This window comes from Myotis daubentonii, chromosome 8 (genome assembly GCF_963259705.1).
Source record: "Myotis daubentonii chromosome 8, mMyoDau2.1, whole genome shotgun sequence".
In the NCBI taxonomy this organism is placed as follows: domain Eukaryota; kingdom Metazoa; phylum Chordata; class Mammalia; order Chiroptera; family Vespertilionidae; genus Myotis; species Myotis daubentonii.
This window is the reverse complement of record NC_081847.1, coordinates 2,766,875-2,790,881: the sequence shown is the minus strand read 5'-3', so window position 1 is coordinate 2,790,881 and position 24,007 is coordinate 2,766,875. Positions and strand designations below refer to the sequence as shown.

At 49.4% G+C, this 24,007-nt stretch overlaps 3 protein-coding genes and 1 pseudogene across 7 annotated transcripts in view; 1 reads left to right on the top strand and 3 right to left on the bottom strand.

Moving 5' to 3' along the window:
* ARFRP1 (ADP ribosylation factor related protein 1) overlaps window positions 1–1,882 on the bottom strand; it is a 6,214-nt gene extending 4,332 nt beyond the window's left edge. For 2 of the 3 annotated variants that reach the window (XM_059705025.1, XM_059705027.1), the window contains exons 1-4: window positions 1,749–1,882; window positions 1,259–1,352; window positions 953–1,040; window positions 689–771 (exon numbers count right to left, since the gene is read on the bottom strand). In XM_059705025.1, the coding sequence (XP_059561008.1) occupies window positions 689–771; window positions 953–1,040; window positions 1,259–1,351 (264 nt within the window). In that variant the 5' untranslated portion in view covers window position 1,352; window positions 1,749–1,882. The remainder of the gene's footprint in view (window positions 1–688; window positions 772–952; window positions 1,041–1,258; window positions 1,353–1,748) is intronic. The other variant, XM_059705028.1, reaches the window with a different exon arrangement.
* ZGPAT (zinc finger CCCH-type and G-patch domain containing) lies at window positions 1,718–24,007 on the top strand. 3 transcript variants are annotated; one of them, XM_059705012.1, is made up of 7 exons: window positions 1,718–1,856; window positions 2,370–3,028; window positions 21,588–21,721; window positions 21,946–22,101; window positions 22,737–22,856; window positions 22,960–23,368; window positions 23,602–24,007. In XM_059705012.1, exons 2-7 carry the CDS (start codon window positions 2,442–2,444, stop codon window positions 23,738–23,740), a joined length of 1,545 nt encoding a protein of 514 aa, XP_059560995.1. In that variant the 5' UTR covers window positions 1,718–1,856; window positions 2,370–2,441; the 3' UTR covers window positions 23,741–24,007. The 3 variants fall into 3 exon arrangements, with proteins under 3 accessions (XP_059560995.1, XP_059560994.1, XP_059560993.1); XM_059705011.1 differs by having other exon boundaries at window positions 1,831–1,969; XM_059705010.1 differs by lacking the exon at window positions 1,718–1,856 and adding an exon at window positions 1,976–2,259.
* On the bottom strand, window positions 5,169–5,269 carry LOC132240328 (U6 spliceosomal RNA; annotated as a pseudogene).
* ZBTB46 (zinc finger and BTB domain containing 46) overlaps window positions 14,490–24,007 on the bottom strand; it is a 62,428-nt gene continuing 52,910 nt past the window's right edge. Inside the window, exons 5-6 of the mRNA XM_059705009.1 lie at window positions 15,261–15,406; window positions 14,490–14,713 (exon numbers count right to left, since the gene is read on the bottom strand). Coding sequence (XP_059560992.1) covers window positions 15,284–15,406 — 123 coding nt within the window. The 3' untranslated portion in view covers window positions 14,490–14,713; window positions 15,261–15,283. The remainder of the gene's footprint in view (window positions 14,714–15,260; window positions 15,407–24,007) is intronic.

Below are 24,007 nucleotides of genomic sequence, written 5' to 3'. Positions count from 1 at the left end.
CTGCCCTCTTGGTTGGAAGTCAAGGTGGGAGGAAACACTTAGGGGGGGGAGGGGCAGGAAAGGGTGACCGGGTACCTGCTGCTGGGATCAAACCAGAAATCAGGACCTTGCTATTAAGTTCTGAACACATGGGCCACCAGCAAGTGCCGGGAAGACATGCCTGTGCCCCCAACGTTAGCCCAGCATGCCCATCGCGCCAGTTCACCGAGGGAGCTGCGTAAGGGCAGGAGCTGGGTCTGTCCTCCTCGCTGCTACCCCCGTGCCTGGGGTGCGGGGAAGGGCGCCACTGCCTCAGAAATGCCCAAACCCTGTGTCAAGAGAGAGTGGCATGGGCATCTTGGCCTGACTCTGGAGGATGCGCCTAAGCCAGAGCGGAGAGAAGGGCCAGGTGGGGAGGCCAGGCCGATGCGCTGGGCACGCCGGCACTGTGCCCCCCATCTGGCTCTGGGCCACCGTGTCTCACCCTATGTTCATTAGCAACACCTCTGCGCCCAAAGGAAGGAAGTGGATCCTCACCCTCAGGGGACTGTTGCAGGAGCCAGGGTAGAATGGGGGGAGCTTCAGGAACAAAGAGGGTGACCGAGTAAAGAAGGTGAGCCTGAGGCCCTTTGGAAAAGCGGGGACTGGACAAGGGTGCCACCTGGAGGGAAATGGCGTGGGAGGCAGGTGGCCTGGGCATCCGTCTCACCTTGTCCCACAGAGACTGCAGCTCCTCCTGCCCCCCTAAGTCCCAGAACATGAGTCGAGCCTTCCCCACGTCCACAGTGCCGACTGGGGAGAGAAGAGTCCCGGTCAGGCTGTGGCCCAGGTCCATGACAGTCTCACCGCTCCCCTGCGAACAGCACCCGCTCCCGTGCTCCTGAGGTGGGCCCACCAGGAGCTGGTGGCCTCAAAGGACGACACAGCACCCTCTGGGCTAGGACCCACACCCCCGCGCTCATCGCCCCCTTACTGTTCAGACCCACGGTGGTGGTGATTTTGGAGAGACTCATCCCCTTGTAGTTCTTGCTAAACCGGGTTTTTGATTGCTCCAGGAAGGTCTGAGGGACAGGAAGAGACAGGCAGGAGGCACTAGAGTCGTTTTCAACGGGCTTATTCCGCAAACAGACGTTTTGCTGTTAAAGCAGCGGGCGGGGACTGTCCCATGGCCTTGGGTGGGGAATGAATTTGGGTGTCCCAAGGCCTTGGATGGGGATTGGATTCGGAGCAGGCAGGGCAAGGCCCAGGCCAGCGGGGCCTCGGACGGGGGGAAGCGTACCGTCTTCCCGGCATTGTCCAGGCCCAGGATCAGGATGCAGTACTCGTCCTTCTGGAACACGTACTTGTACAGCCCCGACAGCAGCGTGTACATCCTGCCAGGGTGCCAGGAGCTGAGTCCAGGCCTGGGACCGCCCAGCCTCCCCACCCTGGCGACCTGACCCGGCCCACCGCCCTGCGGCCCCGCCCCGCAATGCCTCCAACACCGCCTACAGCTCCCTGCGGAGCGCAGGGCGCCCCCCACTACTCCACTCCCGCTTGGCGCCGCCAGAGACTCGCTTCCCCTGCCAGACGGGGGTCACCGCGCCTTCGCTCAAACTCGGTCCCGCCGATCAGGTGGCGCAGGGCTCACGGCAGGAGCCCTGCAGGCGACATACGGGGACACCCCGCTTTTCGGAGGCGGGTGTGGTGCAGTGGCCGGTCGGCAGCGGGAGGCCCCGGAGCCCTCGCCCCGACACCGGCGTCAGGCCCGGCGCCCAGCCCCGGCCTACCTGCGCCCGCCCGGGCCGGAGCCGCCGCGCGCCTGACCCGTTGACCCCACGCTGACCCGCGCTGCTCCGCGCAGTGCCCGATGGGAAGCGGCCCGCCGCCCGGGGAAGGTAGGAGCTCTCCCGGCGGCCCCTGCGATAGGCACTTCCGGCTGCGGCGGCGCTCGGGAGGAAGTGCTGGCCGGCTACGGTGCCGGAAGCCGGGTACCGTGCCTCTCTAGCCGGTGAGGCTGGCCGCCTTTCTATGGCGCGGCCGGGTGACTGCGCGGAGGAAGTTCCCGGCCCGGGTCGAGGGGCGCGGTCTGGGCCACCCGTCACAGGGGGCAGGCCAGGCGGAGGCTGGGCCGAGGGGCAGCGTCCTGAGCGGACTCGGGGTTAGGAGGCGGGGGACGCGGGGCCGAGAGGCCGGAAGGGAGCCGAGGCCACTCGGAGCGGATCATCTCTTCGAGCCTGTTTCTCGTCCCTCAAACGGGGGAGGAGCGCACACGGCTCCGCGGGCCGTCGTGAGAGATCGGTGAGGTCCCGAGTGCTGCCGTCGGCTCCGGGCTCGGTGTCAGCCTCAGGGCGGCGGCTTGGCAGTTCAGGCGGCAGATCCCGGGCTCACCTGGCTTCCCTTCCTTGCAGCTCTGCTCCCACCACCCCCGTGAGGACCCAGGACCGCCCTGCCGACCCGGGAAACCAGCCTTCCCCCGCGTGATGGACGAGGAGAGCCTCCAGGCCGCGCTCCGGACCTACGGCGCCCAGCTGCAGCAGGTGGAGCTGGCCCTGGGTGCCGGCCTGGATCCCGCCGAGCTGGCCGACCTGCGCCAGCTCCAGGGAGACCTGAAGGAGCTGATCCAGCTCACCGAGGCCAGCCTGGTGTCTGTCCGGAAGAGCAAGCTGCTGGCCACCCTGGACGGAGAGCGCCCAGAGCAGGACGCCGCCGAGTACCTGGCTTTCCAGAAGGCTGTTGCTGAAGCAGTGGAGGCGCCAGTAGCCCCCAGGGCAGAACTGGACACTGTTCCTGAAAGAAAGGCTGGGCCAGGACCCAGCCAGCCTGGACTGGAGGAGGATGAAGGGGAGGACACGGAGGATGAGGGAGAGCTGAGTGGGACGAAGGTGAACGCCCCCTACCACAGTTCCTGGGGCACCCTGGAGTATCACAACGCCATGGTCGTGGGCACGGAAGAGGCAGAGGACGGCTCCGCGGGTGTGCGGGTCCTCTACCTGTACCCCACCCACAAGTCCCTGAAGCCCTGTCCCTTCTTCCTGGAGGGCAAATGCCGCTTCCTGGACAACTGCAGGTAAAGCTCTGCGCCTGGGCCCTCGAGCCACGGGGGTCGTGGCTTCCCTCTGTGCGAGCGTCTGGTCCCTGTGTGTCCAGCAGAGTGCCAGCAGGAGGGAGCTCGCTCCTGGTGCATTCGAGCCATTGTCCTTGTTTGGGTGTTTCCTTGGATTTTCTCTGGTAAATCAAGAGTAGAAGAGGCTTATGTTGAAAAGAAGGGACCTCCCCCATCACCAGTTTTATTCTTCAGAGTTAAACTTCTAAAGTTTATGCTTATTATGGACATTTGCCACCGGGCACAAAATTGGAGAGGGTGGTATGGTGACCTCCCACGTTGTCATCTTGTTCATCATTTGTCATCCTTCTGCCAGTCTTGTTTCATCCCCTCTCCCTGTCCTGCTTCTCTCCCCCTCGACCACTTTTAAGAAGATTGCAGGGGTGCCCTGACCGGTTTGGCTCAGTGGATAGAGCGTCGGCCTGCGGACTCAAGGGTCCCGGGTTTGATTCCGGCCAAGGGCATGTACCTTGGTTGCGTGCACATCCCCAGTAGGGGGTGTTCAGGAGGCGGTTGATCGATGTTTCTCTCTCATCGATGTTTCTAACTCTCTATCCCTCTCTCTTCCTCTCTGTAAAAAATCAATAAAATATATTTAAAAAAAAAAAAAAGAAGATTGCAGGGGTGACTGGGTTTTTACCTATAAATACTTCAGGATGCACCTTCACCTGACTGTTAAGGATGTTATAAAAAAAGGTCTCCAGTTCATCATCATACCCGACAGATTTAACAATAGAACCTCATCTGTTTCCACAGTTGTTTTGTCTTTCTCTTAGAGCATAACTTCAATTTTGCTCCTTTTACTTCACCTCTAAAAGGAGTGTTTATTGAAATCCCTAGTAGATAATTTACATTTTTAGGCAACAGTTCAGAGTAACTGTCTCTAGTTCTTTGGTCTATCTCTTTTTCTTTCTTTTGTTGTTAATCTTCACCCGAGGATATTTCATTTCCAGAGAAAGTGGCAGGGGGGAGGGTGGGTAAAGGGCGAAGAGAAATATCAATGTGAGAGAGACACATCGATTGGTTACCTCCCACCCATGCCCCGACCAGGACCGGGGTTCAAGCCTGCAATCTAGGTAAGTGCCCTTGACCAGGATCAAACCTGGGACCCTCCAGTCCACAGGCTGATGCTCTGTCCACTGAGCCAAACTGGCTAGGGCAGTCTTCCTATTTCTTTTTTTTTTTTAATATATATATTTTTATTTATTTCAGAAAGGAAGGGAGAGAGAGATAGAAACGTCAATGATGAAAATCATTGATAGGCTGCCTCCTGCACACCCCTACTGGGATTGAGCCCACAACCAGGGCATATGCCCTTGACCGGAATCGAACCTGGGACCGTTCATTCTGCAGGCTGATGCTCTATCCATTGAGGCAAACCGGCCAGGGCCTTTCTATTTCTTAATAGGCTTTTGCTAGGTTCCAAGTCTTATTTGGCAAATATCTCCTCCCTCCCTCTCTTCCTCCCTTCTTTTCTGCACATTTGTTAAAGTTTAGTGTATGTGCAGAAAAGTGGGTAGGTCAGAGTGTGTCGTGAGTTTCCCCGGTGGACACATCGTGTCGGCAGCACAGATGCAGGAGCAGAGGACTCAGCCTTTTGGCCTCTGTGCCGGAATCTCTGTGCTTCCCTGCGTGATGTCCCACCTCTCAGCTGCCTCCTCTGCGCCCGGCACTGTCCCCAGGTCTCTGTCTCACATGTTAACTCACCTGTGCAGCAGTCTCGGGAGGTGTTCCACGACCACTGGGGCTGCCCAGAGCTACTCTGCTTTCCAGCACGGCTTTAGGCCCAGCTGACTCCCCCCACACACCTCCCTTTCTCCACCCAGGTCTGAGGTTTTTTTAACATTTGCTTTGGGTCTTTACAAACAATAAAATAGATAACATGGAGTATCCTTTGACCCCCACTCTATCCCATGCCTCCCCCTCCCGGGAGGCTGTCCTTAGCACTTTGGTGTGTATCTCTTTTACAAGACAAACTGGTATGCACACTGGTTTCTCCACTCACTGCCAGGCCCACTGTGTCTGAGTGGCTGTGCATCCTTTCTCCCTGCCCTTCCTGGCCTCACAGTTCCCCTGTCAAAGGACTGGACCATTTTATTTTATTTTAAATATGGAACACTTCACTGAATTTGCATGTCATCCTTGCACAGGGGCCGTGCTAATCTTTGTATTGTTCCAGTTTTAGTATGTGTGCTACGGAAGCAAGCATAGGACCGGACCCTTTGAGCCAGCATCGAAGCCCCTGGTACAGTCCAGCACACCCCCTCTGTTGCCCGCAGGCCGGCAGTGGGGTCCAGGGACCTGAGTGCATTCGTGGCAAAGACTCTAGGTGCTGTTCTTGCATCAGGAGGCCCCGGTGACTGGCTTTCCTTTGTCACATAAACAACTAGTGGTACTCAGTGCCGTTCGTGGCTTCAGCTGGAATTGCGTATAGGGATCTCTTCCTTCTGTTGGTTCATTTCACTTATTAGCTGGAATGGTACACGGAGACACCCTCCCTCGTCTATGGTTTGCTGCTCAGTGGCTCAGTCACAGAAAAGGTGGGGAAATGCTGGGATTTTCTGTTTTGTTTACTTAAGAGAACCAGTGAGTTCGTTCTCTTTCATCCTGAGAAGATGAGGACCCATGGATTTAAATATATTTGATGAATTTCAGTCTATTGTGATTCTGATCCTTAATGAGGCTCAGACTGTGCCAATTTTTTATAAAATTTTAAATATATTTTTATTGATTTCAAAGAGGAAGGGAGAGGGGGAGAGAGTTAAAAACATCAATGACGAGAGAGAATCACCGATCAGCCGCCTGCCGCACCCCCCCCACTGGGAATCAAGCCCACAACCAGGAATCGAGCCATGACCTCCCGGTTGAGGTCAACACTCAACCGCTGAGCCACACTTGGTGGGCAGATTGTCCACCTTTGGCAAGTGGGAGCCTCTTCTAGATGGCGCCTCTGGGCTTGATCCCTGGTAGGAGATGTGTAGGAGGCAGCCAATTGATGTTTCTCTTTCACATCGATGTTTGTCTTTCTCTGGAAAAAAAAAATCAATAGATGGCGCCTCTGGCCCCAGTAGTTGTTACTTTGGTAATTTGTGTGTTTTTATTATTTTTCCCTTTCCATCCGAGCTACCTAATTTGTTGGCATAGAGCTGCTCACAGCAGTCGCTGGCAGTCCTGTGTGTCCTGTAGGGTGGGAAGTAGGTCCCCACTTTCTTTCCTGGTTCAGTCTCTTGAGTGCGCTCTTATTTCTTGGTCAGCCTAGCTCAAGCTTTGTCAGTTTTGTTTTATTTTATTTTTGGTTGTTGATTCCATATTGTTTTTCCTTTTTTTTCTATGGCATTTATTTCCACTCGTGCCTTTACTATTTCTTCCTGTGCTGCTGCTTTGGGTTCAGTTTGCTCTTTTTCTGATTCTTCAAGGTGTACAGTGAGCTTAAGGACTTGAGGTTTCCCTCCTCCCTACTGCAGGCATTTGCAGCTGCTTTCTCAGAGCCCACAGCTTCGGTGTGTTGTTTCCATGGTCATTCAACTGAGTATTGCCTGGCCCCTGACCCCCTCATCAGCCCTTGGTCAAGACTGCACTGCTTAATCTCCACATATTTGTGAATCTTCCAGATTTCCTTCTGTTGTTGATTTGTAAACTCAGTCCCCATGGTTGGTGGAGGTACTTTTTATGATTTCGGTGTTTTAAAATTTATTGAGACCCGGGTTGAGGCCCCACGAATGTCCTGTCCTGCAGAATATTCTGGTCCCGGGGAAGGCTGTGTGCTCTGCAGCTGGGCGTTGGAGGGCTGGCTGGTCCATGCTGTTGGCACACCCAAGTTCTCTCCTTCCTCAGAGTCTTGTCTGGTTTCTCTGTGCACTGTTGAAAGTGGGGTGTTGGTGTCTCAGCTCTTATCCTATTTCATCCTTTAATTCTATCAATTTTTATTTCATGTATTTTTGGGACTGTGTTGTTAGCTTGTAAAAGTTTATAATTATATTATCTTCCTCATCGGTTGATGCTTTTATCATTGTATTTTTCTTTATCTTTTTCTTCACTGATGTTACATTTGACATTCACTATTATGTTACATTAGTTTCATGTGTACAGCATTGCTCTTTTCTATCTTGACTGGAGTCTCTAATGTCTGATACCAGTGTAGCCATCCCAGCTTATGGTACTACTAGAGGCCCGATGCATGAAATTCGTGCAAGAGTAGGCCTTCCTTCCCCCGGCTGCCAGCACCGGCTTCCCTCTGGCACTCGGGACCCAAGCTTCTCTCCCTCTGGCCGCCGGCAGGCACCCGGGATCCAGGCTTCACTCACAGCCCCGGCTTCATCCAGAAGGACGTCTGGTCTAACTAGCATGTTATGCTTTTATTATTATAGCAGGGGTCCTCAAACTTTTTAAACAGGGGGCCAGTTCACTGTCCCTCAGACGGTTGGAGGGCCGGACTATAGTTTAAAAAAAAAACTATGAACAAATTCCTATGCACACTGCACATATCTTATTTTAAAGTAAAAAAACAAAACGGGAACTGTTGGTAAATGTTTCCCTCCACGTCCTACATGGATCAGGGTTCAGGACCTGGAAGCAGAGCCGCACACAAATGAAAGAGAAAAGACACGAGATAATTTGGAAATATTGGGGGACCAGGCGAGTAAATCCAACTCAGGAGGAAGGACTTCCCCCGTGCTCAGGCCTCACCAAGCTTTTATTGATCTGGGATACCCCCATAGCATAGCCCTTAGGCAGGCGACCCCCCAGTAATAGGCAGACTAGCCCATCAGCAAGGATTTACATAGTAATAAATGGGGGAGCAGTTTCAGCTACCACTGTCTGGACAAACAGAGGTGGCGCCTAGCTCCGACCTTTGCTAGGGCTTCAAAGGCACCCAGCCTTCGGGGGGTTTCGGGGGGTCCTCTGTCTACGCTTATCAGATAGTGAAGGCAATAAACAGTTTCCCACATCTCCCCTTTATTTTTTCCTTAAAGATCTTATATCTGCAGACCAGAAATAAACATATAAGAACAAAAAATGTTTAAGTCCCAAATTCAATGTCCAACAGTTCTGAGTCCAAGTTTCAATGTCAGACAGTTCCTTATGTGTAAATGTCAGCAATGATATTTCGGTTCTGGATGGTGGACAAATGGTGGCAATGCAGGTCCGACCCTCTCTGGTTTGGTCCTGGGCAACCTGCAGCGACGCACAGCTGCTGACTGGTGGCATGGCAAGGCATCCTCACCATCTCCATCTCTGAACTGTCTCTCCTGTCTTTGTGGCTGGAGCAGTCTGGTCAGTTTCTCTTCGGGATCCGTTGTTGCAGGAATCCAGATGGTCTTGGAGTTGTTTTCTGAAAATATACAAACGTATTCTCAACCAAAGGTTAATAATGGAAATTTTACTTGGGGGATCCTTTTTATATTTGCCCAAATGATTTTCCTTTGGCTTATTTTGACATCAAGTATGTTTTTCATGGGTGTCTTGCTGTTAGCATTACAAATGAAAAAAATTTTTTTCTAGATGTAAATTAGTTACAGGATGTTTTTCCTTACGTGGTATTTTTCCACTATCCCCCTTTTTTTATTTAATTATTAGGAGGCTTTTGGAAAATTTTTAATGCCGTCTAGATAACTTTAAATTTTAATTTTTTCTGCACAAAAATATGACTGCTTTAGGTTCATTGCATGTTAAGCAATTTTACCATGAAATGAAAATTTTGGTTAATACTTCTTGAGCCAATTTTAATTAATCTGAAAACTTGACTACTATTTTACTGTCAAATTTAATACTCTAACAACAATCTTAGTTTACACTGTAAATATTAGTGGAAAGGATTATTTTGCATCCTTGAGGAGGCCCTGAGCATTCCTGGTGTTAGGCTGGATTTTAGATATAGGGTAGTTGCTCTCAGCCAAGTCTCTTATCCGGGTCCTGATCTGAGCTGGACCAAGTCTCTTTCCGTTCCTGATCTGAGCTGGGCCAAGTCTCTTTCTGTTCCTGATCTGAGCTGGGCCAAGTCTCTTTCTGTTATCTGGATCCCGATCTGGGCTGGACATGGGAAACGAGAAGCAGCCATGGGGGCAGGAGACCTCCCTCAGAAGGGGCGAGTGTTCAAGCCCCTGCATAGTTGGGGGGATGAGGATCTGTGCCCCACCTCTGTTGATCCCCAAGTGCTCCCCTGAGGCCCCTCTGCGACTGTGCCTGTCTTAGGTCATTACTCCCTGAGGAATCTTACCCGTCTCTGGCTAACCAGCCATCCTCCGGGGCCAAGCAGGGTGATGTGAGGTTCAGTTCTGTCTCCTTGGTAGCCTATGCCCCTGTGGCCTCCATGCCCAGCAACTGCCTTTGGATTCCCTCGCCTGCTGGCGGGGCCCCGGCATTGATCACATATCTTGGGGAACCCAGGTTTCTTCTCCAGAGAGGGCCCAGCTCACGCCATTGGGTGAGAGACAGATCCATGGTACCAGCCACCATGACCTCAGCATGAACACAGAACACAGGCAACAACTGTAGGCAATTGGATTGTGAGAAGAGGGACCCTCTTGGCAAAAAGGGCGAGAGAAGCCAATATAGAATGCTCAAATGCCTTCCCAGGGGGCCCTCCACACAGTGTAAGGGGTTAAATCCTTTCATGTCCATATTAAATTGCTGCCAAACATTCAAAGAATTAGTTTGTTTGGGATAAATGTATAATATGCTGTTGTAAAATATCAAAAATTATTAATGACATTGTAGAATAATATCATGTAAGGATATTCTTTGCTCTAGGCTATGGCAGTTCAATTTTAAACTGGCTGTCAATTTCTTTTTGTATAGACAAGCTCATAGTTACATTTTCTGCACCTCTCCCAGGAGCAAGTAGTGATAGTCCCCTACTTCCTTGCCCTACCCATGTTCCTACTGGATACTACATTAGGCGGGGGATCAGCCCACATAAGGGTTCTTACTCATGAAGGGTCAGGAGCATAAGTCTGAAATACTTCCACATTTGCCCTAGGTAATATTACTGTACAGATGATTACTGCTAGCATGGCAAGAAAGACGTTCTCAGGCGTCAGGCGTCTGTACCCTCTTCTTTACCATGCTCCAGGTGGTCTCCGGGCTGTTTGTTGTCTGGCTCGTCCTCCCGCTCCTCATCTTCAGTGGACTGCTTGGAGTCGCTGCTCTCTGTGGCTGAGGGAGTTGATTGTCTGCAGCTGCATGGTGTGGCTCCAGGCGCAAGGTCCTCATTGGTCTGGCTGGTTTCTTTCTTGGATCCCTAATGCAGTTTAATATTTCTAGCAGGAATCCACACAGGTTTGGAAAAATTCTCTGGGAATATACAAGCATACCCTCTGCCAAAGGTTAATAATGGGTCAGGTCCCTTCCATAAACCAGATTCTGGATCCTTCCATTTAACTAGATCATTTTCTTTTGTTTTATTCTGACACCAATGTAGCTTCATAGGTGTCTTTCCATCAGCATCACAAGTGAAAAAATTTAAAGTAATTAAGGCTTGGTGCAGCCTACCTGTAGGTGATTTCTCCATCATCCCTCCTTTTTGTTTTTCAAGTTGGGATTTTAGCCGCTAATGCTGTTGTTCAATAATGGCCTGTCCTTGGGAATTATATGGTATTCCTGTAATGTGCTGAATTTTCCACCTTTTACAAAATTCCTGGAATTGACAGCCTGTGTAAGCAGGCCCATTATCAGTTTTAATAATTTTTGGAGTTCCTATGCCAGCAAAAGCAGCTGGGCAATGATTAATAACCAGTTTTGCCATTTTTCCTGTAGATGCAGAAGCCCATAGGACTTTTGAAAAGGTATCTACAGAGACATGCAATGCCCCAAGACGTCCAAAAGGAGTATAATGTGTTACATCCATTTGCCAGATATGGTCCCTTAGCAAACCTCTAGGGTTGACTCCTATGTTAGGCCCTTGAGGTAGATGTAACATGCAAGTGGGACATTCCTTGATAGTCTGTTTTGCCTGCTGTCGAGAGATTGAGAATTGTTTGGACAACATTCTGGCAGGCTGATGTAAAAGCTGATGAGACTCTGAGGCCTCTTTTAATAAAGCAACCAATTGATCAGCATGTGCATTTCCTTTAGTTAATGGGCCAGGTAATACACTGTGAGCCCTGATATGAGTGATATAAAAAGGGTATTGTCTCTGCTGCACAATCTGCTGGACTTGTTGAAATAGTAAGAATAAACTTTGGTCACTAAGCCATTTCAGCCGGGCAGTTTCAATTCTGCTTACTAGGCCCAAAGCATAAGAGGAATCAGAAATTATGTTAACAGGCTGTTGGAAATCTTGCAATGCAGCCTTAATAGCTTCCAGTTCAATTCTTTGCACAGAAGTATGACTGGTCAGTATGACTTGGTCTGAATTTATTGTATGATTGGCGGCTTTCCCATTAGATGACCCGTCAGTAAAAACAGTTAATGCTCCAGGGATAGGTTCCTGCCTAGTATCTTTTGGTATAATAATGGGGGTATAATATAAAAATTGTAGTGGTTTATCTTTTAATAGGTGACAGCTAAGTTCCCCTGAATATCCACTTAGCCCAATTTGCCAATTTATATCAGTCTGAAATAACATTTCTAATTGCTTCCCAGTGAGGGGAAGATAGATGCATTTTGGTTCTTCTCCTCTAAGCTGCCTGCAACGCTTTCTAAGCTGAGATATCAATGGAGCCATCAGTTCTACGTAAGTAATAGCAGTTTTAGAAGACTGATACCCTAGGCGGACCCATTCAATAATAGCGGGAGAGTCTTTATTTTGGAAGATGACTCCAGTAGGACTATTTGCAGTATGGTTAATCTGTCCCAATAAAGGCAATTCAGGCTGTACCCGTGCTACTTGGGCTGAGGATATCGCCTACTCAATTCTTAACAACTCCTTTCTGGCTTCATCTGTCAGTGTTCTGGGTGAGGAAAGGTTAGAGTCACCCCTAAGTATATTAAATAAATTTATCATTTCTCCCATAGAGATTTTTAGGTAAGGTCTTAACCAGTTAATGTCCCCTAATAATTTCTGAAAGTCATTTAAAGTTCTAAGGCAATCTTTTCTTAGTTTCACCTTTTGCGGCCTAATGCATTGGTTTTCAATTATGGTTCCCAGATATTTAAAAGGCGTCTCTTTCTGTACCTTTCCTGGGGCAATTTTTAAGCCCCGTTTAGGGAGCTCCTTTTCTAATTGGGAAAACATTTCCAAAGTCTGCTCTTCCCGTGGACTTGCTAAGAGCAAGTCGTCCATGTAATGAATAATGTAACATCGGGAATATCTGTCCCTTAAAGGCTGAACAGCTTGAGCCACATATTTTTGGCACAAGGTAGGGCTATTGGCCATTCCTTGAGGCAAAACCTTCCATTGATATCTTTCCATGGGTTCTATATTATTAACAGATGGCACTGAAAAGGCAGATCTTCGTTTATCTTGAGGTGCCAAGGGAATGGTGAAAAAGCAATCCTTAAGATCTACTGTAAGAGACCAATCTAGAGGGATTTGAGAAGACGCTGGGAGTCCAGGTTGCAAAGCTCCCATGGTATACATAGTAGCATTAACTGCTCTAAGATCATGTAACAATCGCCATTTTCCTGCCGCCTTCTTAGGTATAATAAATATAGGCGTATTCCAAGGGCTATTGGAAGGCTCTATGTGACCAGCTTCTATTTGTTCCTGTATCAATTCATGAATATGACCTAATTTCTCCTTGGTTAATGGCCACTGATCCACCCATATAGGTTTATTGTCTTTCCATTGTATAGGATCGGCATGGGGGCGAGAGACTGAGCAGTGACCACTCCTAAAAAGGTTGATATCCTAATCCTCGTCTTCCTGGTTTTTTTACACCTTGACCTGTCTGATATCCCATCTGAGCTTTAAACTGCTGTCCTTTGCCGGTAATAATACAAGCTTGTAAACCTTCTAAGACATCCCGGCCCCACAAATTGACTACAATTCCATAGACAATGTAGGGCTGAAACCATCCTATCCTGTCTGTCCATCCTCATCTTGCCACCTTAAGACTGCAGCACTACGTTGTGCGTTATCAGGAACTCCCACCCCCCTAATTGAGTCCATAGCTTCTACCACGGACCAACTTGGAGGCCAGAATTCTTTGCTGATAACGCTGACATCCGCCCCAGTGTCTACTAGGCCCTTAAAACATTTTTCCTTCTATTCTCAAATTAATCATAGGACGGGTTTTGCTAATTTCCTGTATCCAATAGATGTCTGAGCTTCCAAACCCTTGCGCCCCTCTTTTCCTGTTTATAGCCTCGCCTTGCTGAACATAAGGTAAAAGTAGTATCTGAGCAATCCTTTGTCCTGGAGTAATTTGCATAATGTGATTACATTCTAATATAACTTTAATCACTCCCTCATAGTCTGAATCTATGACCCCAGGCAAAACAGTTAATCCTTTCAGAGTGTTTCCACTCCTCCCTAAAATTAATCCTAAAGTTCCCGGTGGCAGAGGTCCCCAGATTCCTGTAGGAACAGCTTGCCGAGCCATCTTGGGGGTCAGAGTGACCGCTATAGTACTGTTAAGATCTAGGCCTGCGCTCCCTGGAGTGGTTCGGATCAGAGAGTCCACTGTGGGCTTTGCAGGGCAGATCTCCCCTTTTAATGATGGGGCTGGGGGAACCCCCTCTGGCCGTTTCCCTGCGGTTGGCCATACCCTGTGTCTTGATATAAAGGCTGCCTATTTTTATGGAATCTCGATTTACAATGGCCGACCCAATGGTAGCCCTTCTGGCACCTAGGACACCGAGAGGTTGGATCTGTGTTGATCCGCTCAGGAGGCGGGATGTTCGCGCCTTTCCCTAGAGCGCCACCTTGTGTCCTTCTTAGTTGCCTACATTCTTTTCTAAAATGTCCTGTCTTCCCAGTTATAACACCTTTTATTTTCTACGGTTACAGCGGCAGCGAGTAAATTCGCTTGAAAAGTGCCTGACCCCACATTCTGACATGCTCGAATCATTTCTGTAATGGTACTACCTTTTCTCAGAGGCATCAGGCATTTCTTACAATCCTCATTGGCGTTTTCATAAGCTAATTGTTGAATTAAAATGTCTCCTGCTATCTCATGTTGAATCTGTTGTCTCACTGCTCGAGTGAGACGAGCCACAAAATCAGAGAATGATTCTAAAGGCCCCTGCATGCACTTACTAAAAGCTCCCTCAGGGTCCCCTTTTGCTGGTAAAGCCCACCAAGCTTCCCTTCCACAAGCTCTACTTTGCTCATATGCCAGCTGCACATAATTTAGCTGATTCTGCACGTCGTTATATTGTCCCAGTCCTGCTAGCATTTCATAAGTTATTTGAGCGTTCAGCCCGTGGTTTGAATGGGCTTGCTCTTGGCATTTCTCCAAAAATTCTCCTTTCCATAGTAAATAATCTCCTCCATCCAGAGTTGCACGAGCTAGAGATACCAATCATAAGGAATTAAGAATGTTTCAGAAATATTATTCATAATTTCTCCTGTAAAAGGAGCCGTTGGACCATTTTGAAGTAGACTTTCACGTAAGGCCTTTATCATTTTAAAGTCAATTTTTACATGGTGTCTTATTATCTGATTCGGGAGCTGTGGGTCAGCTATCTGCATGATAGGAAATGCAAGCCTTTCTTCCACCGGCATGTCCTTCAATCCTTCTCCGATGGCTCTTTGCACAGGTGATTCTATTGACGGCGAATTAAACATTTCAGGATTAGGACTTGGAGGTGGAGGTGGAGGGGGCCGTGAAGGCCAGTCCTCCAATTTTTCTTCCCGCTCCTCTCTAGGAGGCGCGGGGGGAACCAGGCGAGGAGGCTCCTCCTCAGCCTCTCTGAAAGGCGCTAGCAAACGCGATATTGTGTCCCCCTGGAAAACAGGTTTGTGAGGTGAGTTTTACCTGCTGCTGAGCTTTTTTCAAGTTCCAACTAACTTTTTGGCAAGCTTTCAAGATCTAATGTACCTTTTTCAAGAAACCAAGGGTTATCTTCTATAATATGCAAAAACTATAAGAGATTACCTTCTAAAATTTTAACTCCTTAAACATGCAAATCAAAAGTCTATAATAAAGTTTCTTAATTTTTTAAAGGCCGAATCTACTTTTTTAAAGCCGAATCCTGCCCCGTTAGCCTGGTTAAGAAAACGTTCCCACCCTGCCTACAGCTCCGGACTACTGCAGCTGATTGTGGGCGTTTGTGTGCGGTGGAATATCCCCCCACCTTTTTAGGTGTCTACCTTTACGGTGAATTCTTTGTTCCTCACCTTGCCGGTGAAACTTCATTTTTTCGCTCTAGCGAAACCTTCACTTCCAGTTTTCCCATCGGGCGCCAGATGTTGGTAAATGTTTCCCTCCACGTCCTGCGTGGATCAGGATTTAGGACCTGGAAGCGGAGCCGCACACAAATGAAAGAGAAAGGACACGAGGTAATTTGGAAATATTGGGGGACCAGGCGAGTAAGTCCAACTCAGGAGGAAGGGCTTCCACGGTGCTCAGGCCTCACCAAGCTTTTATTGAACTGGGATACCCCCATAGCATAGCCCTAGTAACAAGCAGACTAGCCCATCAGCAAGGATTTACATAATAATAAATGGGGGAGTAGTTTCAGCTACCACTGTCTGGACAAACAGAGGTGGCGCCTAGCTCTGACCTTTGCTAGGGCTTCAAAGGCACCCAGCCTTGGGGGGGTGGGGGGGGTCCTCTGTCTATGCTTATCAGATAGTGAAGGCAATAAACAGTTTCCCACAGGGAACAAATACAATATTTGTATTTGCATGTGGCCCGTGGGCCGTAGTTTAAGGACCCCTGTATTATAGACTAGAGGCCCAGTGCACAAAATTTGTGCACCCAGGAAGGGGGGTCCCTCAGCCCGGCCTGTACCTTCTCCCAGTCCGGGAGCCCTCGGGGGATGTCCAACTGATGGCTTAGCAGGGAGCAGGCCTAAGCTGGCAGTTAGACATCCTTAGCGCTGCTGCAGAGGTGGGAGAGGCTCTGTGAGCCTGGCTTCTGGCTGAGTGGTGCACCCCCTTGTGGGAGTGCACTGACCACCAGGGGGCAGCTTCTGTGTTGAGCGTCTGCCCCCTGGTGGTCAGTGCACATCATAGCGACTGGTTGTTCTGCCGTTTGGTTGATTTGCATATTAGCCTTTTATTATATAGGATTTGCATGGATTATCTTTCCTTTCACTCTCAACCTATCTTGACACAAAATGAGTCTCTTATAGAGGCATAGAATTGAATAATCTTTTAATCCATCCTTCTAATTTATTTCATTTAATCCATGGTTTAATCCATTGACATTTAAAGTAGTTGCCAAGCCCAGGCCTGGTGGCTCAGTTGGTTGGAGCATCCTCCCATCACCAAAAGGTTGCAGGTTCGATCCCCAGTTGGGCGCATATGAGAGGCAACTGATTGATGTTTCTCTCACATAGAAGTTTTTCTTTCTCTCTGTCTCTCTCCTGCTCTAAAATCAATTAAAAAAAATATATATCCCTTGGGGGGAATAAAGGGAACACGTAATACTTTCAACAATAAAGAATTATTAAAAACAAAACAAACAAAAAAACATATCCTTAGGTGAGAATTATTTTTTAAGTTAAAAATAAGAATAAATCCCAGTCAGAGTGACTCAGTGGTTCAGCACTGACCAATGAACCAGGAGGTCATGGTTCAATTCCCAATGGAGGCACATGCCCGGGTTGCGGGCTCCATCTCTCTCTCTCATCATTGATGTTTCTATCTCTCTCTCCTTCTCCCTTCCTCTCTCTGAAACCAATAAAACATAAAAAATATTTTTTTTAAATAAAAAATAAAGTTAGCCCAGCTGGTGTTGCTCAGTGGTTCAGCATCGTCCCATGCACCAAGAAGTCACTGGTTCAGTTCCCAATCAGGGCACATGCCCAGGTTGTGGGCTCAATCCCCAGTAGGGGGCGTGCAGGAGGCAGCTTATTCATGTTACTCTCTCATCAGTGTTTCTCTCTATCCCTCTCCTCGCTCTAAAGTCAGTAAAAACATTTAATTAAAAAAGAAGAGTATGCAAAATAAATAATTATGATAAGCAAGGACTTGCCTCAGTGAGTTTTCTTTTCCTATGTGTCTCATATCTTTTTGTTTCTCAATTCCTCCATTACAGCCTTTTTTAATGTTTGTTTTTTCCACTGTTGTCTTTTTGTTGTTGTTGTCAATCCTCACCCAAGGACAGGGAGAGACAAAGAAAGAGAAACATTGATGTGAAAGAGACACATAGATTGATTGCCTCCTGCATGCACTCTGACTGGGGCTGAGGTACGCACCCTTGACTGGAGTTGACCCCAGGACCTTTCAGTCCACGGGCCAACGCTCTATCCACTGAGCCAAATCAGCTAGGTCCCCATTGTAACATTTTGATTCTTTCTCCTTTTCTGCAAACACGGTGGGACAAAAGTAGGTTTACAGTTGCTTGTATGGAAAATAATACAATAATTAATAACTAATAATACAAGAATAAACTCTGTATTTCACATACTCACAACTCTAAACCTACTTTTGCCCCACCCTCTATTCTGTGTTATTTTCTTAATGGTTACTCTCGGAATTGTGATTAACATTGTAAATTTACAACAGTCTAGTTTGAATCAATACCAAGTTAGCATCAGTAGGACACAAAACTACTATGAAGTTCCCTTTATGTTGTTACTGTTACAAATTACACCTTTATACATTGTGTGCCCAGAAATGTAGGTTTGTGATTACTGCTTTATACATTTGTCTTTGAAATCACATAGGAAAAATAGTTGCAAACAAAAAATTTTAATACTGCTTTTCTGTTTGCCTCTGATTACCTCTCCCAGCGCTCATACAGCCTGAGTTACTGACCAGTGTCTGTCCTTTCATTACAGTCTGAAGAATGCTCTGTAGCATTTCTCTTTTTAATTGATTTCAGAGAGGAAGGGAGAGGGAGAGTTAGAAACATCAATGATGAGAGAGTATCATTGATCAGCTGCCTCCTGCAGGCCCCCTACTGGGGATCAAGCCCGCAACCTGGGCATGTGGGCTGACCAGGAATTGAACCATGAACTCCTGGTTCATAGGTCGACATTCAATCACTGAGCGATGCCAGCCAGACTAGCGTTTCTTGTAGGCAAGTCTACTAGTGACAAATTCCCTCAGCTCTTGTTTACATGGGAATGTCCATTTCTCCTTCATTTCTGAAGGACAGTTTTGCCAGAAATATGATTCTTGTCTAACAGCATTTTTTTTTCAAGACTTTAAATATGTCATCCCACTGCCTGTGGCTTCCATAGTTTCTGATGAGAAATCAGCTGTTAGTCTTACTGAGGATCCTCATCCCTGAAAAGCCACTTCCCTTGCTACCTTCAGATGCTGTCTTTGTCTTTGGGTCTTAGCAGTTTGTCTTGGTGTGGGTCTCTTTTACTTTATACTATTTGGATGTATAGATTCATATCTCTCATCAAAGTTGGGAAGCTTTCAGCCATTATTCTTCAATTTTGCAAACATTATTCCTGTCCCTTTCTCTCCCTCTTTTTTTAGGATTCTATTATCCATATTTTGGTACACGGTGTATTTTAGTGTGCTTTGTAATTATTTTATTGATAGCCAGACACAAAGTACTGGCTACAAAGAATTGTTATAAACAGGCCATTAGTGACGTGGTGGTGAGTAATGAAGGGAAGCTTTCTAATACCTATGAATAATTCTCTCTTCTCGTAAACCTAGGTCTCTGGTAACCTGCTTCATAGGTCAACGCTCAACCACTGAGCCCCGCCGGCCGGACTCATTGCACTTTTTGTTAGGACAGAGGGATGACTTCCTCACTTCTTATATGCTAGACTGGCGACCAGAGTGTCCCAGTGAGTGATTTCTCATTTCAGCATTGACTTTTCAGCCCTGGAATTTCTATTTGATTCCTTATATAATTTATACTTCTCTTTTAAGATTCCCTATTTATTGAATCGTCATCATTATACTGTCATTTAATTCCTTTAACATACTTATACTCTCTACTTTGAAGTCTTTGTTAGATTCACCATCTTGGCCCACTCAGTCAGACCCTATCAACTGCTTTTTTTCCTTAATATGGGTCACACTTTGTTGGTTTACATGTCTCATAAATTTTTATTGAAAACTGGACATTTCAGATATATTTTAGGAACTCTGGATTCTGAATTGTTTTTCCCAATGTTTTATTTTAGTACATTTTCTGGACCTAACTTACAGTCTGCCCACCTGCCATAGTGTGCAGCCTCTGATGGCTCTGCTCAGATTTTAAATTTAATTTTACTTTTCAATCTGGCTTCCTAGGCAGTACTCTGCAGCTGAGTGGTCCGCCAGAACTTAGTCGGAGGCTGTGCTCAAACACTTCCTTCCCAGTCCATCTATGTAGTTGGGAGTGTCATTCCTAGCTCAGCGCCCCCTCAGCCCCACTTTTCCTTTGTCCTGGCACGTCTTAGAGCTCTTGATTCATGCGCACCATTCCATAGAGAGGATGCGCGCAGGGTGGAGCCCTCTGCGGCCCTTTCAGACCTGTCCGTTCTCTGGTAGTTTTGATTGGTTTCATCACTTTTAGCCACAAGGCCCTGGTTTTTACCGTCTTCCCCACTTCCACCCTCTGCGCCTGCTGCTTTGCAGGGGATGCTGCAGACACCCCCATCCAGGCATCACTGCTGCCGTCAACTTCCAGAGCTCAGAAGCTGTGCGTTTGGACAGTTTTGCCCAGTTTTAGCCTTGTTCTCCTGTGGCAAAGATTCAGTCACCTCTGCACTTGGCCAGCTGAATTCGGGGAATGCAGTCCTAAAAGCTTGTTCTCGGGTTCACATGTTTGAGACACTGGCATGTGTTTCTGTGATTATTGTGAGGTGGTGATTGAGTTGTTTTTTTAATTTTTAAATATATTTTAGAGGTGTTTGTGTGTGTGTGTGTGTGTGTGTGTGTGTGTGTGTGTGTGTGTATCCCCCCCCCAGGAAGGGAGAGGGAGAGAGAGATAAAAACATCAATGATGAGAGAGAATCATCGATCAGCTGCCTCCTGCACGCCCCACACTGGGAATCGAGCCTGCAGCCTGGGCATGTGCCCTGATGGAATCAAACCGTGACCTCCTGGTTCATAGGTTGATGCTCAACCACTGAGCCACATTGGCTGGGCAAGTTGTTTTTTGTTTTTTTAAATATGAAAAAACAATTTTAAGTTGTTTCCTTATGAAACGCACAGTCCCTCTTTTCCTGACTCGTTTCTAACACTTCCTGTTAAATGTGAAGTTTTCTGTATGCGTGGAGCTCCCGTAGAGCTCTTTTCATTCCATCTGTCAATTTACCCCATTCTCTTAGGCTTCAAACCATTTTATAGATTTGCCATTAACTACTTCCCATGGTTGGAAATGTAGGCTATTTCTAAGTCTTTAGTATTCGGTTAACATCCCCATAGCTAAATCTTTGCATACTTCCATTATTTTTTACAAAAATTTTTTGAAGTGCTTGCTAGGTTTAAGGAATGTACCAAATTTTAAGGTTTCTAATGTTGCTGAAGGTTCCTATAGAGAGGTTTAAGTGGTGGTGTCTGTGGATGTAGGCCTCTATCTGTGTGCATGGGTGAGTCTGAAAGTGTGTGTGAGCCAGTGTGTGTGTGTCTCCAAGGCGGTATTTAGTTGCATTCACCTGGGTTTAGTCCCCCCTTTTGAACAAGCGGTTTTGCTTCTCGTTTGATCAGGGCTTTTTAACCACAGACTCTACTGCTGTCCATTTGGGGCCCAGACTTTCAGCTGCTGGTGCCATTCGGCCATTGGCAGCTCCCTGGGTGCCTGAGGACAGCCAGGTGTGAGAAGGAGCTGCCCTGAGACCCTCTGTATCTGCCAGACCAATTCCTGCCTCAAGCAACAGTCATGCCCAGCATGGGCTCCATGTCATGGGCAGATGCCAGTCCTGGCTGCTCTCCTGGGGTTAAAGCAGTTTCCTCTGGAAGTGATGGCACATAGGGGTAGATATGTGGTTGGTTTTCTCATGTCTTTATTTGGCAAAATAAAGGTTGCAATCCTCACATTTCCTCCTCCTCCTCCTTCTCTCTCTCTCTCTCTCTCTCTCTCTCTCTCTCTCTCTCTCTCTCTCAGTTTTAGTTTTAATTTCACTGGTGCACTGATCTCTGAAAGTCAAGGCACCACTGTTATAAGTGGGTTGTGCTAATCGGTTTGGGGAGGACTCACCACATGAGCACACAAACACCTGCCCTGATTACCGGTTGCGTCTGGGGCTGTGTGTCTGGTGGAGGCGATGGGGCACTATGCCAGCCACACTGTCCCCCTGGCCCAGAAAACTGAGAGCAGTCTCATCCTCAGAGGGGCCATGTCCATCCCAAGAGCGAGAGTGAGACAGCACAAGTGTGTGCACGTGTGTGTATGGATGTGTACAAAAAATGGTATGTCTGTGTGTATGTGTGGACGCGTGTTTGTGTGTGTTTTGTTTCCCTGTTTCTCCCTCCCTTGCGGGCTACGCCCAGATAGTTAGACTTGGTTCTCTGGGGCTCACATGCCCCCTGTGGGCTGTGTCTGAGCCCCGGCCCCTGCGGCCCTCTCTGCAGGTTCTCCCATGGGCAGGTGGTCCCTGTGGATGAGCTGCGCCCCTTCCAGGACCCGGACCTGAGCTCCTTGCAGGCTGGTTCTGCATGTCTGGCCAAGCAACCAGATGGTCTCTGGTACCCAGCACGGATCACTGGTGAGGCTGCCCATGGGCCTCCCTCAGGCCCTTCTGGAAGGTCCCTCCATTCCTCATATGTGTTAATCCCCTATGACCACTCCTTTGGTTGGGTGTCAGGTCCCTGCTCTGTGCCCAAGAGGAGTGAGAGTGCCCCTGGCCTTGCCCGTCTTGCTCCCAACTTCCAGTGAGTCTCCAACCACCTGTGAAGCCGCTGACCTCGTTGTCTTTGACCTTGCTTCCAGATATGGACAGCGGCTACTACACAGTCAAGTTTGACTCGCTGCTGTTGAAGGAGGCCGTTTTGGAGGGGGACAGCATCCTTCCCCCACTGCGCCCAGAGCCTGCAGCATCCTCTGACTCAGACAGTGGTGACCCAGACGATTCCAGCTATGCCAGAGGTACAGGGCAAGGAGCATCTTGGGCAGCAGTCTCCCTAGGAAGTTCCTGGCTGGTGGGGACCTTGGCCACCTAAGCAGAAAGGCAGAGCGTGACCGCGGGTGAGGGGGGCTCTGCCTAGTGCATGACGCACAGCAGGGGGCACTAGTTGGGCCTGGAGAGACAGAGAGGCCCCCACAGGAGGTGGGAGGATGAGAGCATGTGTGAGGGGTCTGGGCAGGTCCTCAAACCTGCAGACGCAAAGACCTGTCCTTTGTCATCAAGGAGTTCGTGTGCAAACATGTCCCCCATGGTGCAACCTGAGGGTCGGCCACTGCTGGGGAGGCCCAGCTGAACAGAGAGCAGGAAGCAGCAGCTCCTTCTGGAGCTTCCACTCGGGGCCTGGGGTCTAGTGGTGGATGGGGGGGGGGGGGGGGTTGTAGACAGCCACGGGCGGGGGAGCTTCAGTGTCCAGCCCCCTGAGGGGTCAGTGAGGAAGAAGACGGGAGGCATCCCTGTAGGACTGTCCCATGTGTTGGTGGTTTCTGAAACCCCGTGTCCATGAGATGGAGAGAGGACTGAGCTCTCGGGCTAAGGCTGGCCAGAGCCCAGGTGTTCCCTGTGCAGCTGGGCCAAGTCCCTGCCCTGTTTCCTGCAGTGGTGGGACCCAGCGCCACCGACCACAGGGCCTGCAGCTCTGCCTTTGCGGGCTGGGAGGTGCACACGCGGGGCATCGGCTCCAGGCTGCTCGCCAAGATGGGCTATGAGTTTGGCAAGGGTGAGTGAGTGGGTGCTGCCCTGGGGAAGGGGCTGGGTTGCCTCTGCACAGTGCAGGGTGGTGGGAGTGGATCCAGCAGCAGTGCCAGCACCTGTGCCCCCAGGTCTGGGCCGACACTCGGATGGCCGGGTGGAGCCCATCCACGCTGTGGTGCTGCCTCGAGGGAAGTCGCTGGACCAGTGTGCAGAGATCCTACAGAAGAGGACCAAGGGCAGCAAGGCTGGCACTAGTCGGGCCCCAAAATACCGGGGCAGAGGAGGCAGGCCTGGGGGCCGCCCGCCCCCTCGGAGCGTGTTTGACTTTCTGAATGAGAAGCTGCAGGGCCAGGCTCCTGGGACCCTGGAGGCAGGAGCTGCCACCCCTGGGAGGAGAAGTGGCAAGGAGCTGTACCATGCCAGCAAGGGCACCAAGAGGGCCCTGAGCCTGCGGCTCTTCCAGACCGAGGAGAAGATTGAGCAGGCCCAGCGGGACATCCGGGGCATCCAGGAGGCCCTCGCCCGCAACACTGGCCGGTATGTGTGGGGCTGAACTTGGGGCAGAGGATGGGCCCCAGGGTGGCCATGCCTCCGGCCCTGCTCTGGGCGCCCAGTGCAGTTCATCTGCAGGATCTCGCCCTGACCTGGAGGTGGTGAGCTGGGTCTGAGGAGGGTCTGCGTGGTGGGAGGATGCCTGGCAGGGGCCACAGCATCCTGGGGTCTTTGTAGCAGTGGCCCGGGAGCCATGCTGAGTGGCAGCCTCCCTCTAGGCACAGCGTGACCGTGGCCCAGCTGCAGGAGAAGCTGGCAGGAGCCCAGCGGCAGCTGGGGCAGCTCCGGGCCCAGGAAGCGGGCCTGCAGCGGGAGCAGAGGAAGGCGGACACCCACAAGAAGATGACAGAGTTCTAGAGCCCAGCATGTGCCAGGGACAGGGCTCAGCTCCAGCTCCCACAGCTTCCGGAAGACCTGCTGTCCTCCAATAACTAGATGCCGACAGAAGAGGGACCACCCCCAGAGCAGACCTCACGGTCAGCCTATTGCCAGGCCGGGGTGTGCGGACATTGCTGAGTGGAGATTGGGTACAGCGGTCACGTCTTGATGCTCACGTGCCCACAGAGCCCCCCTGCCAGTGTCTGCTTATCAAGGACATTAAAGTGACTTTGTCGCTGTCTTTTA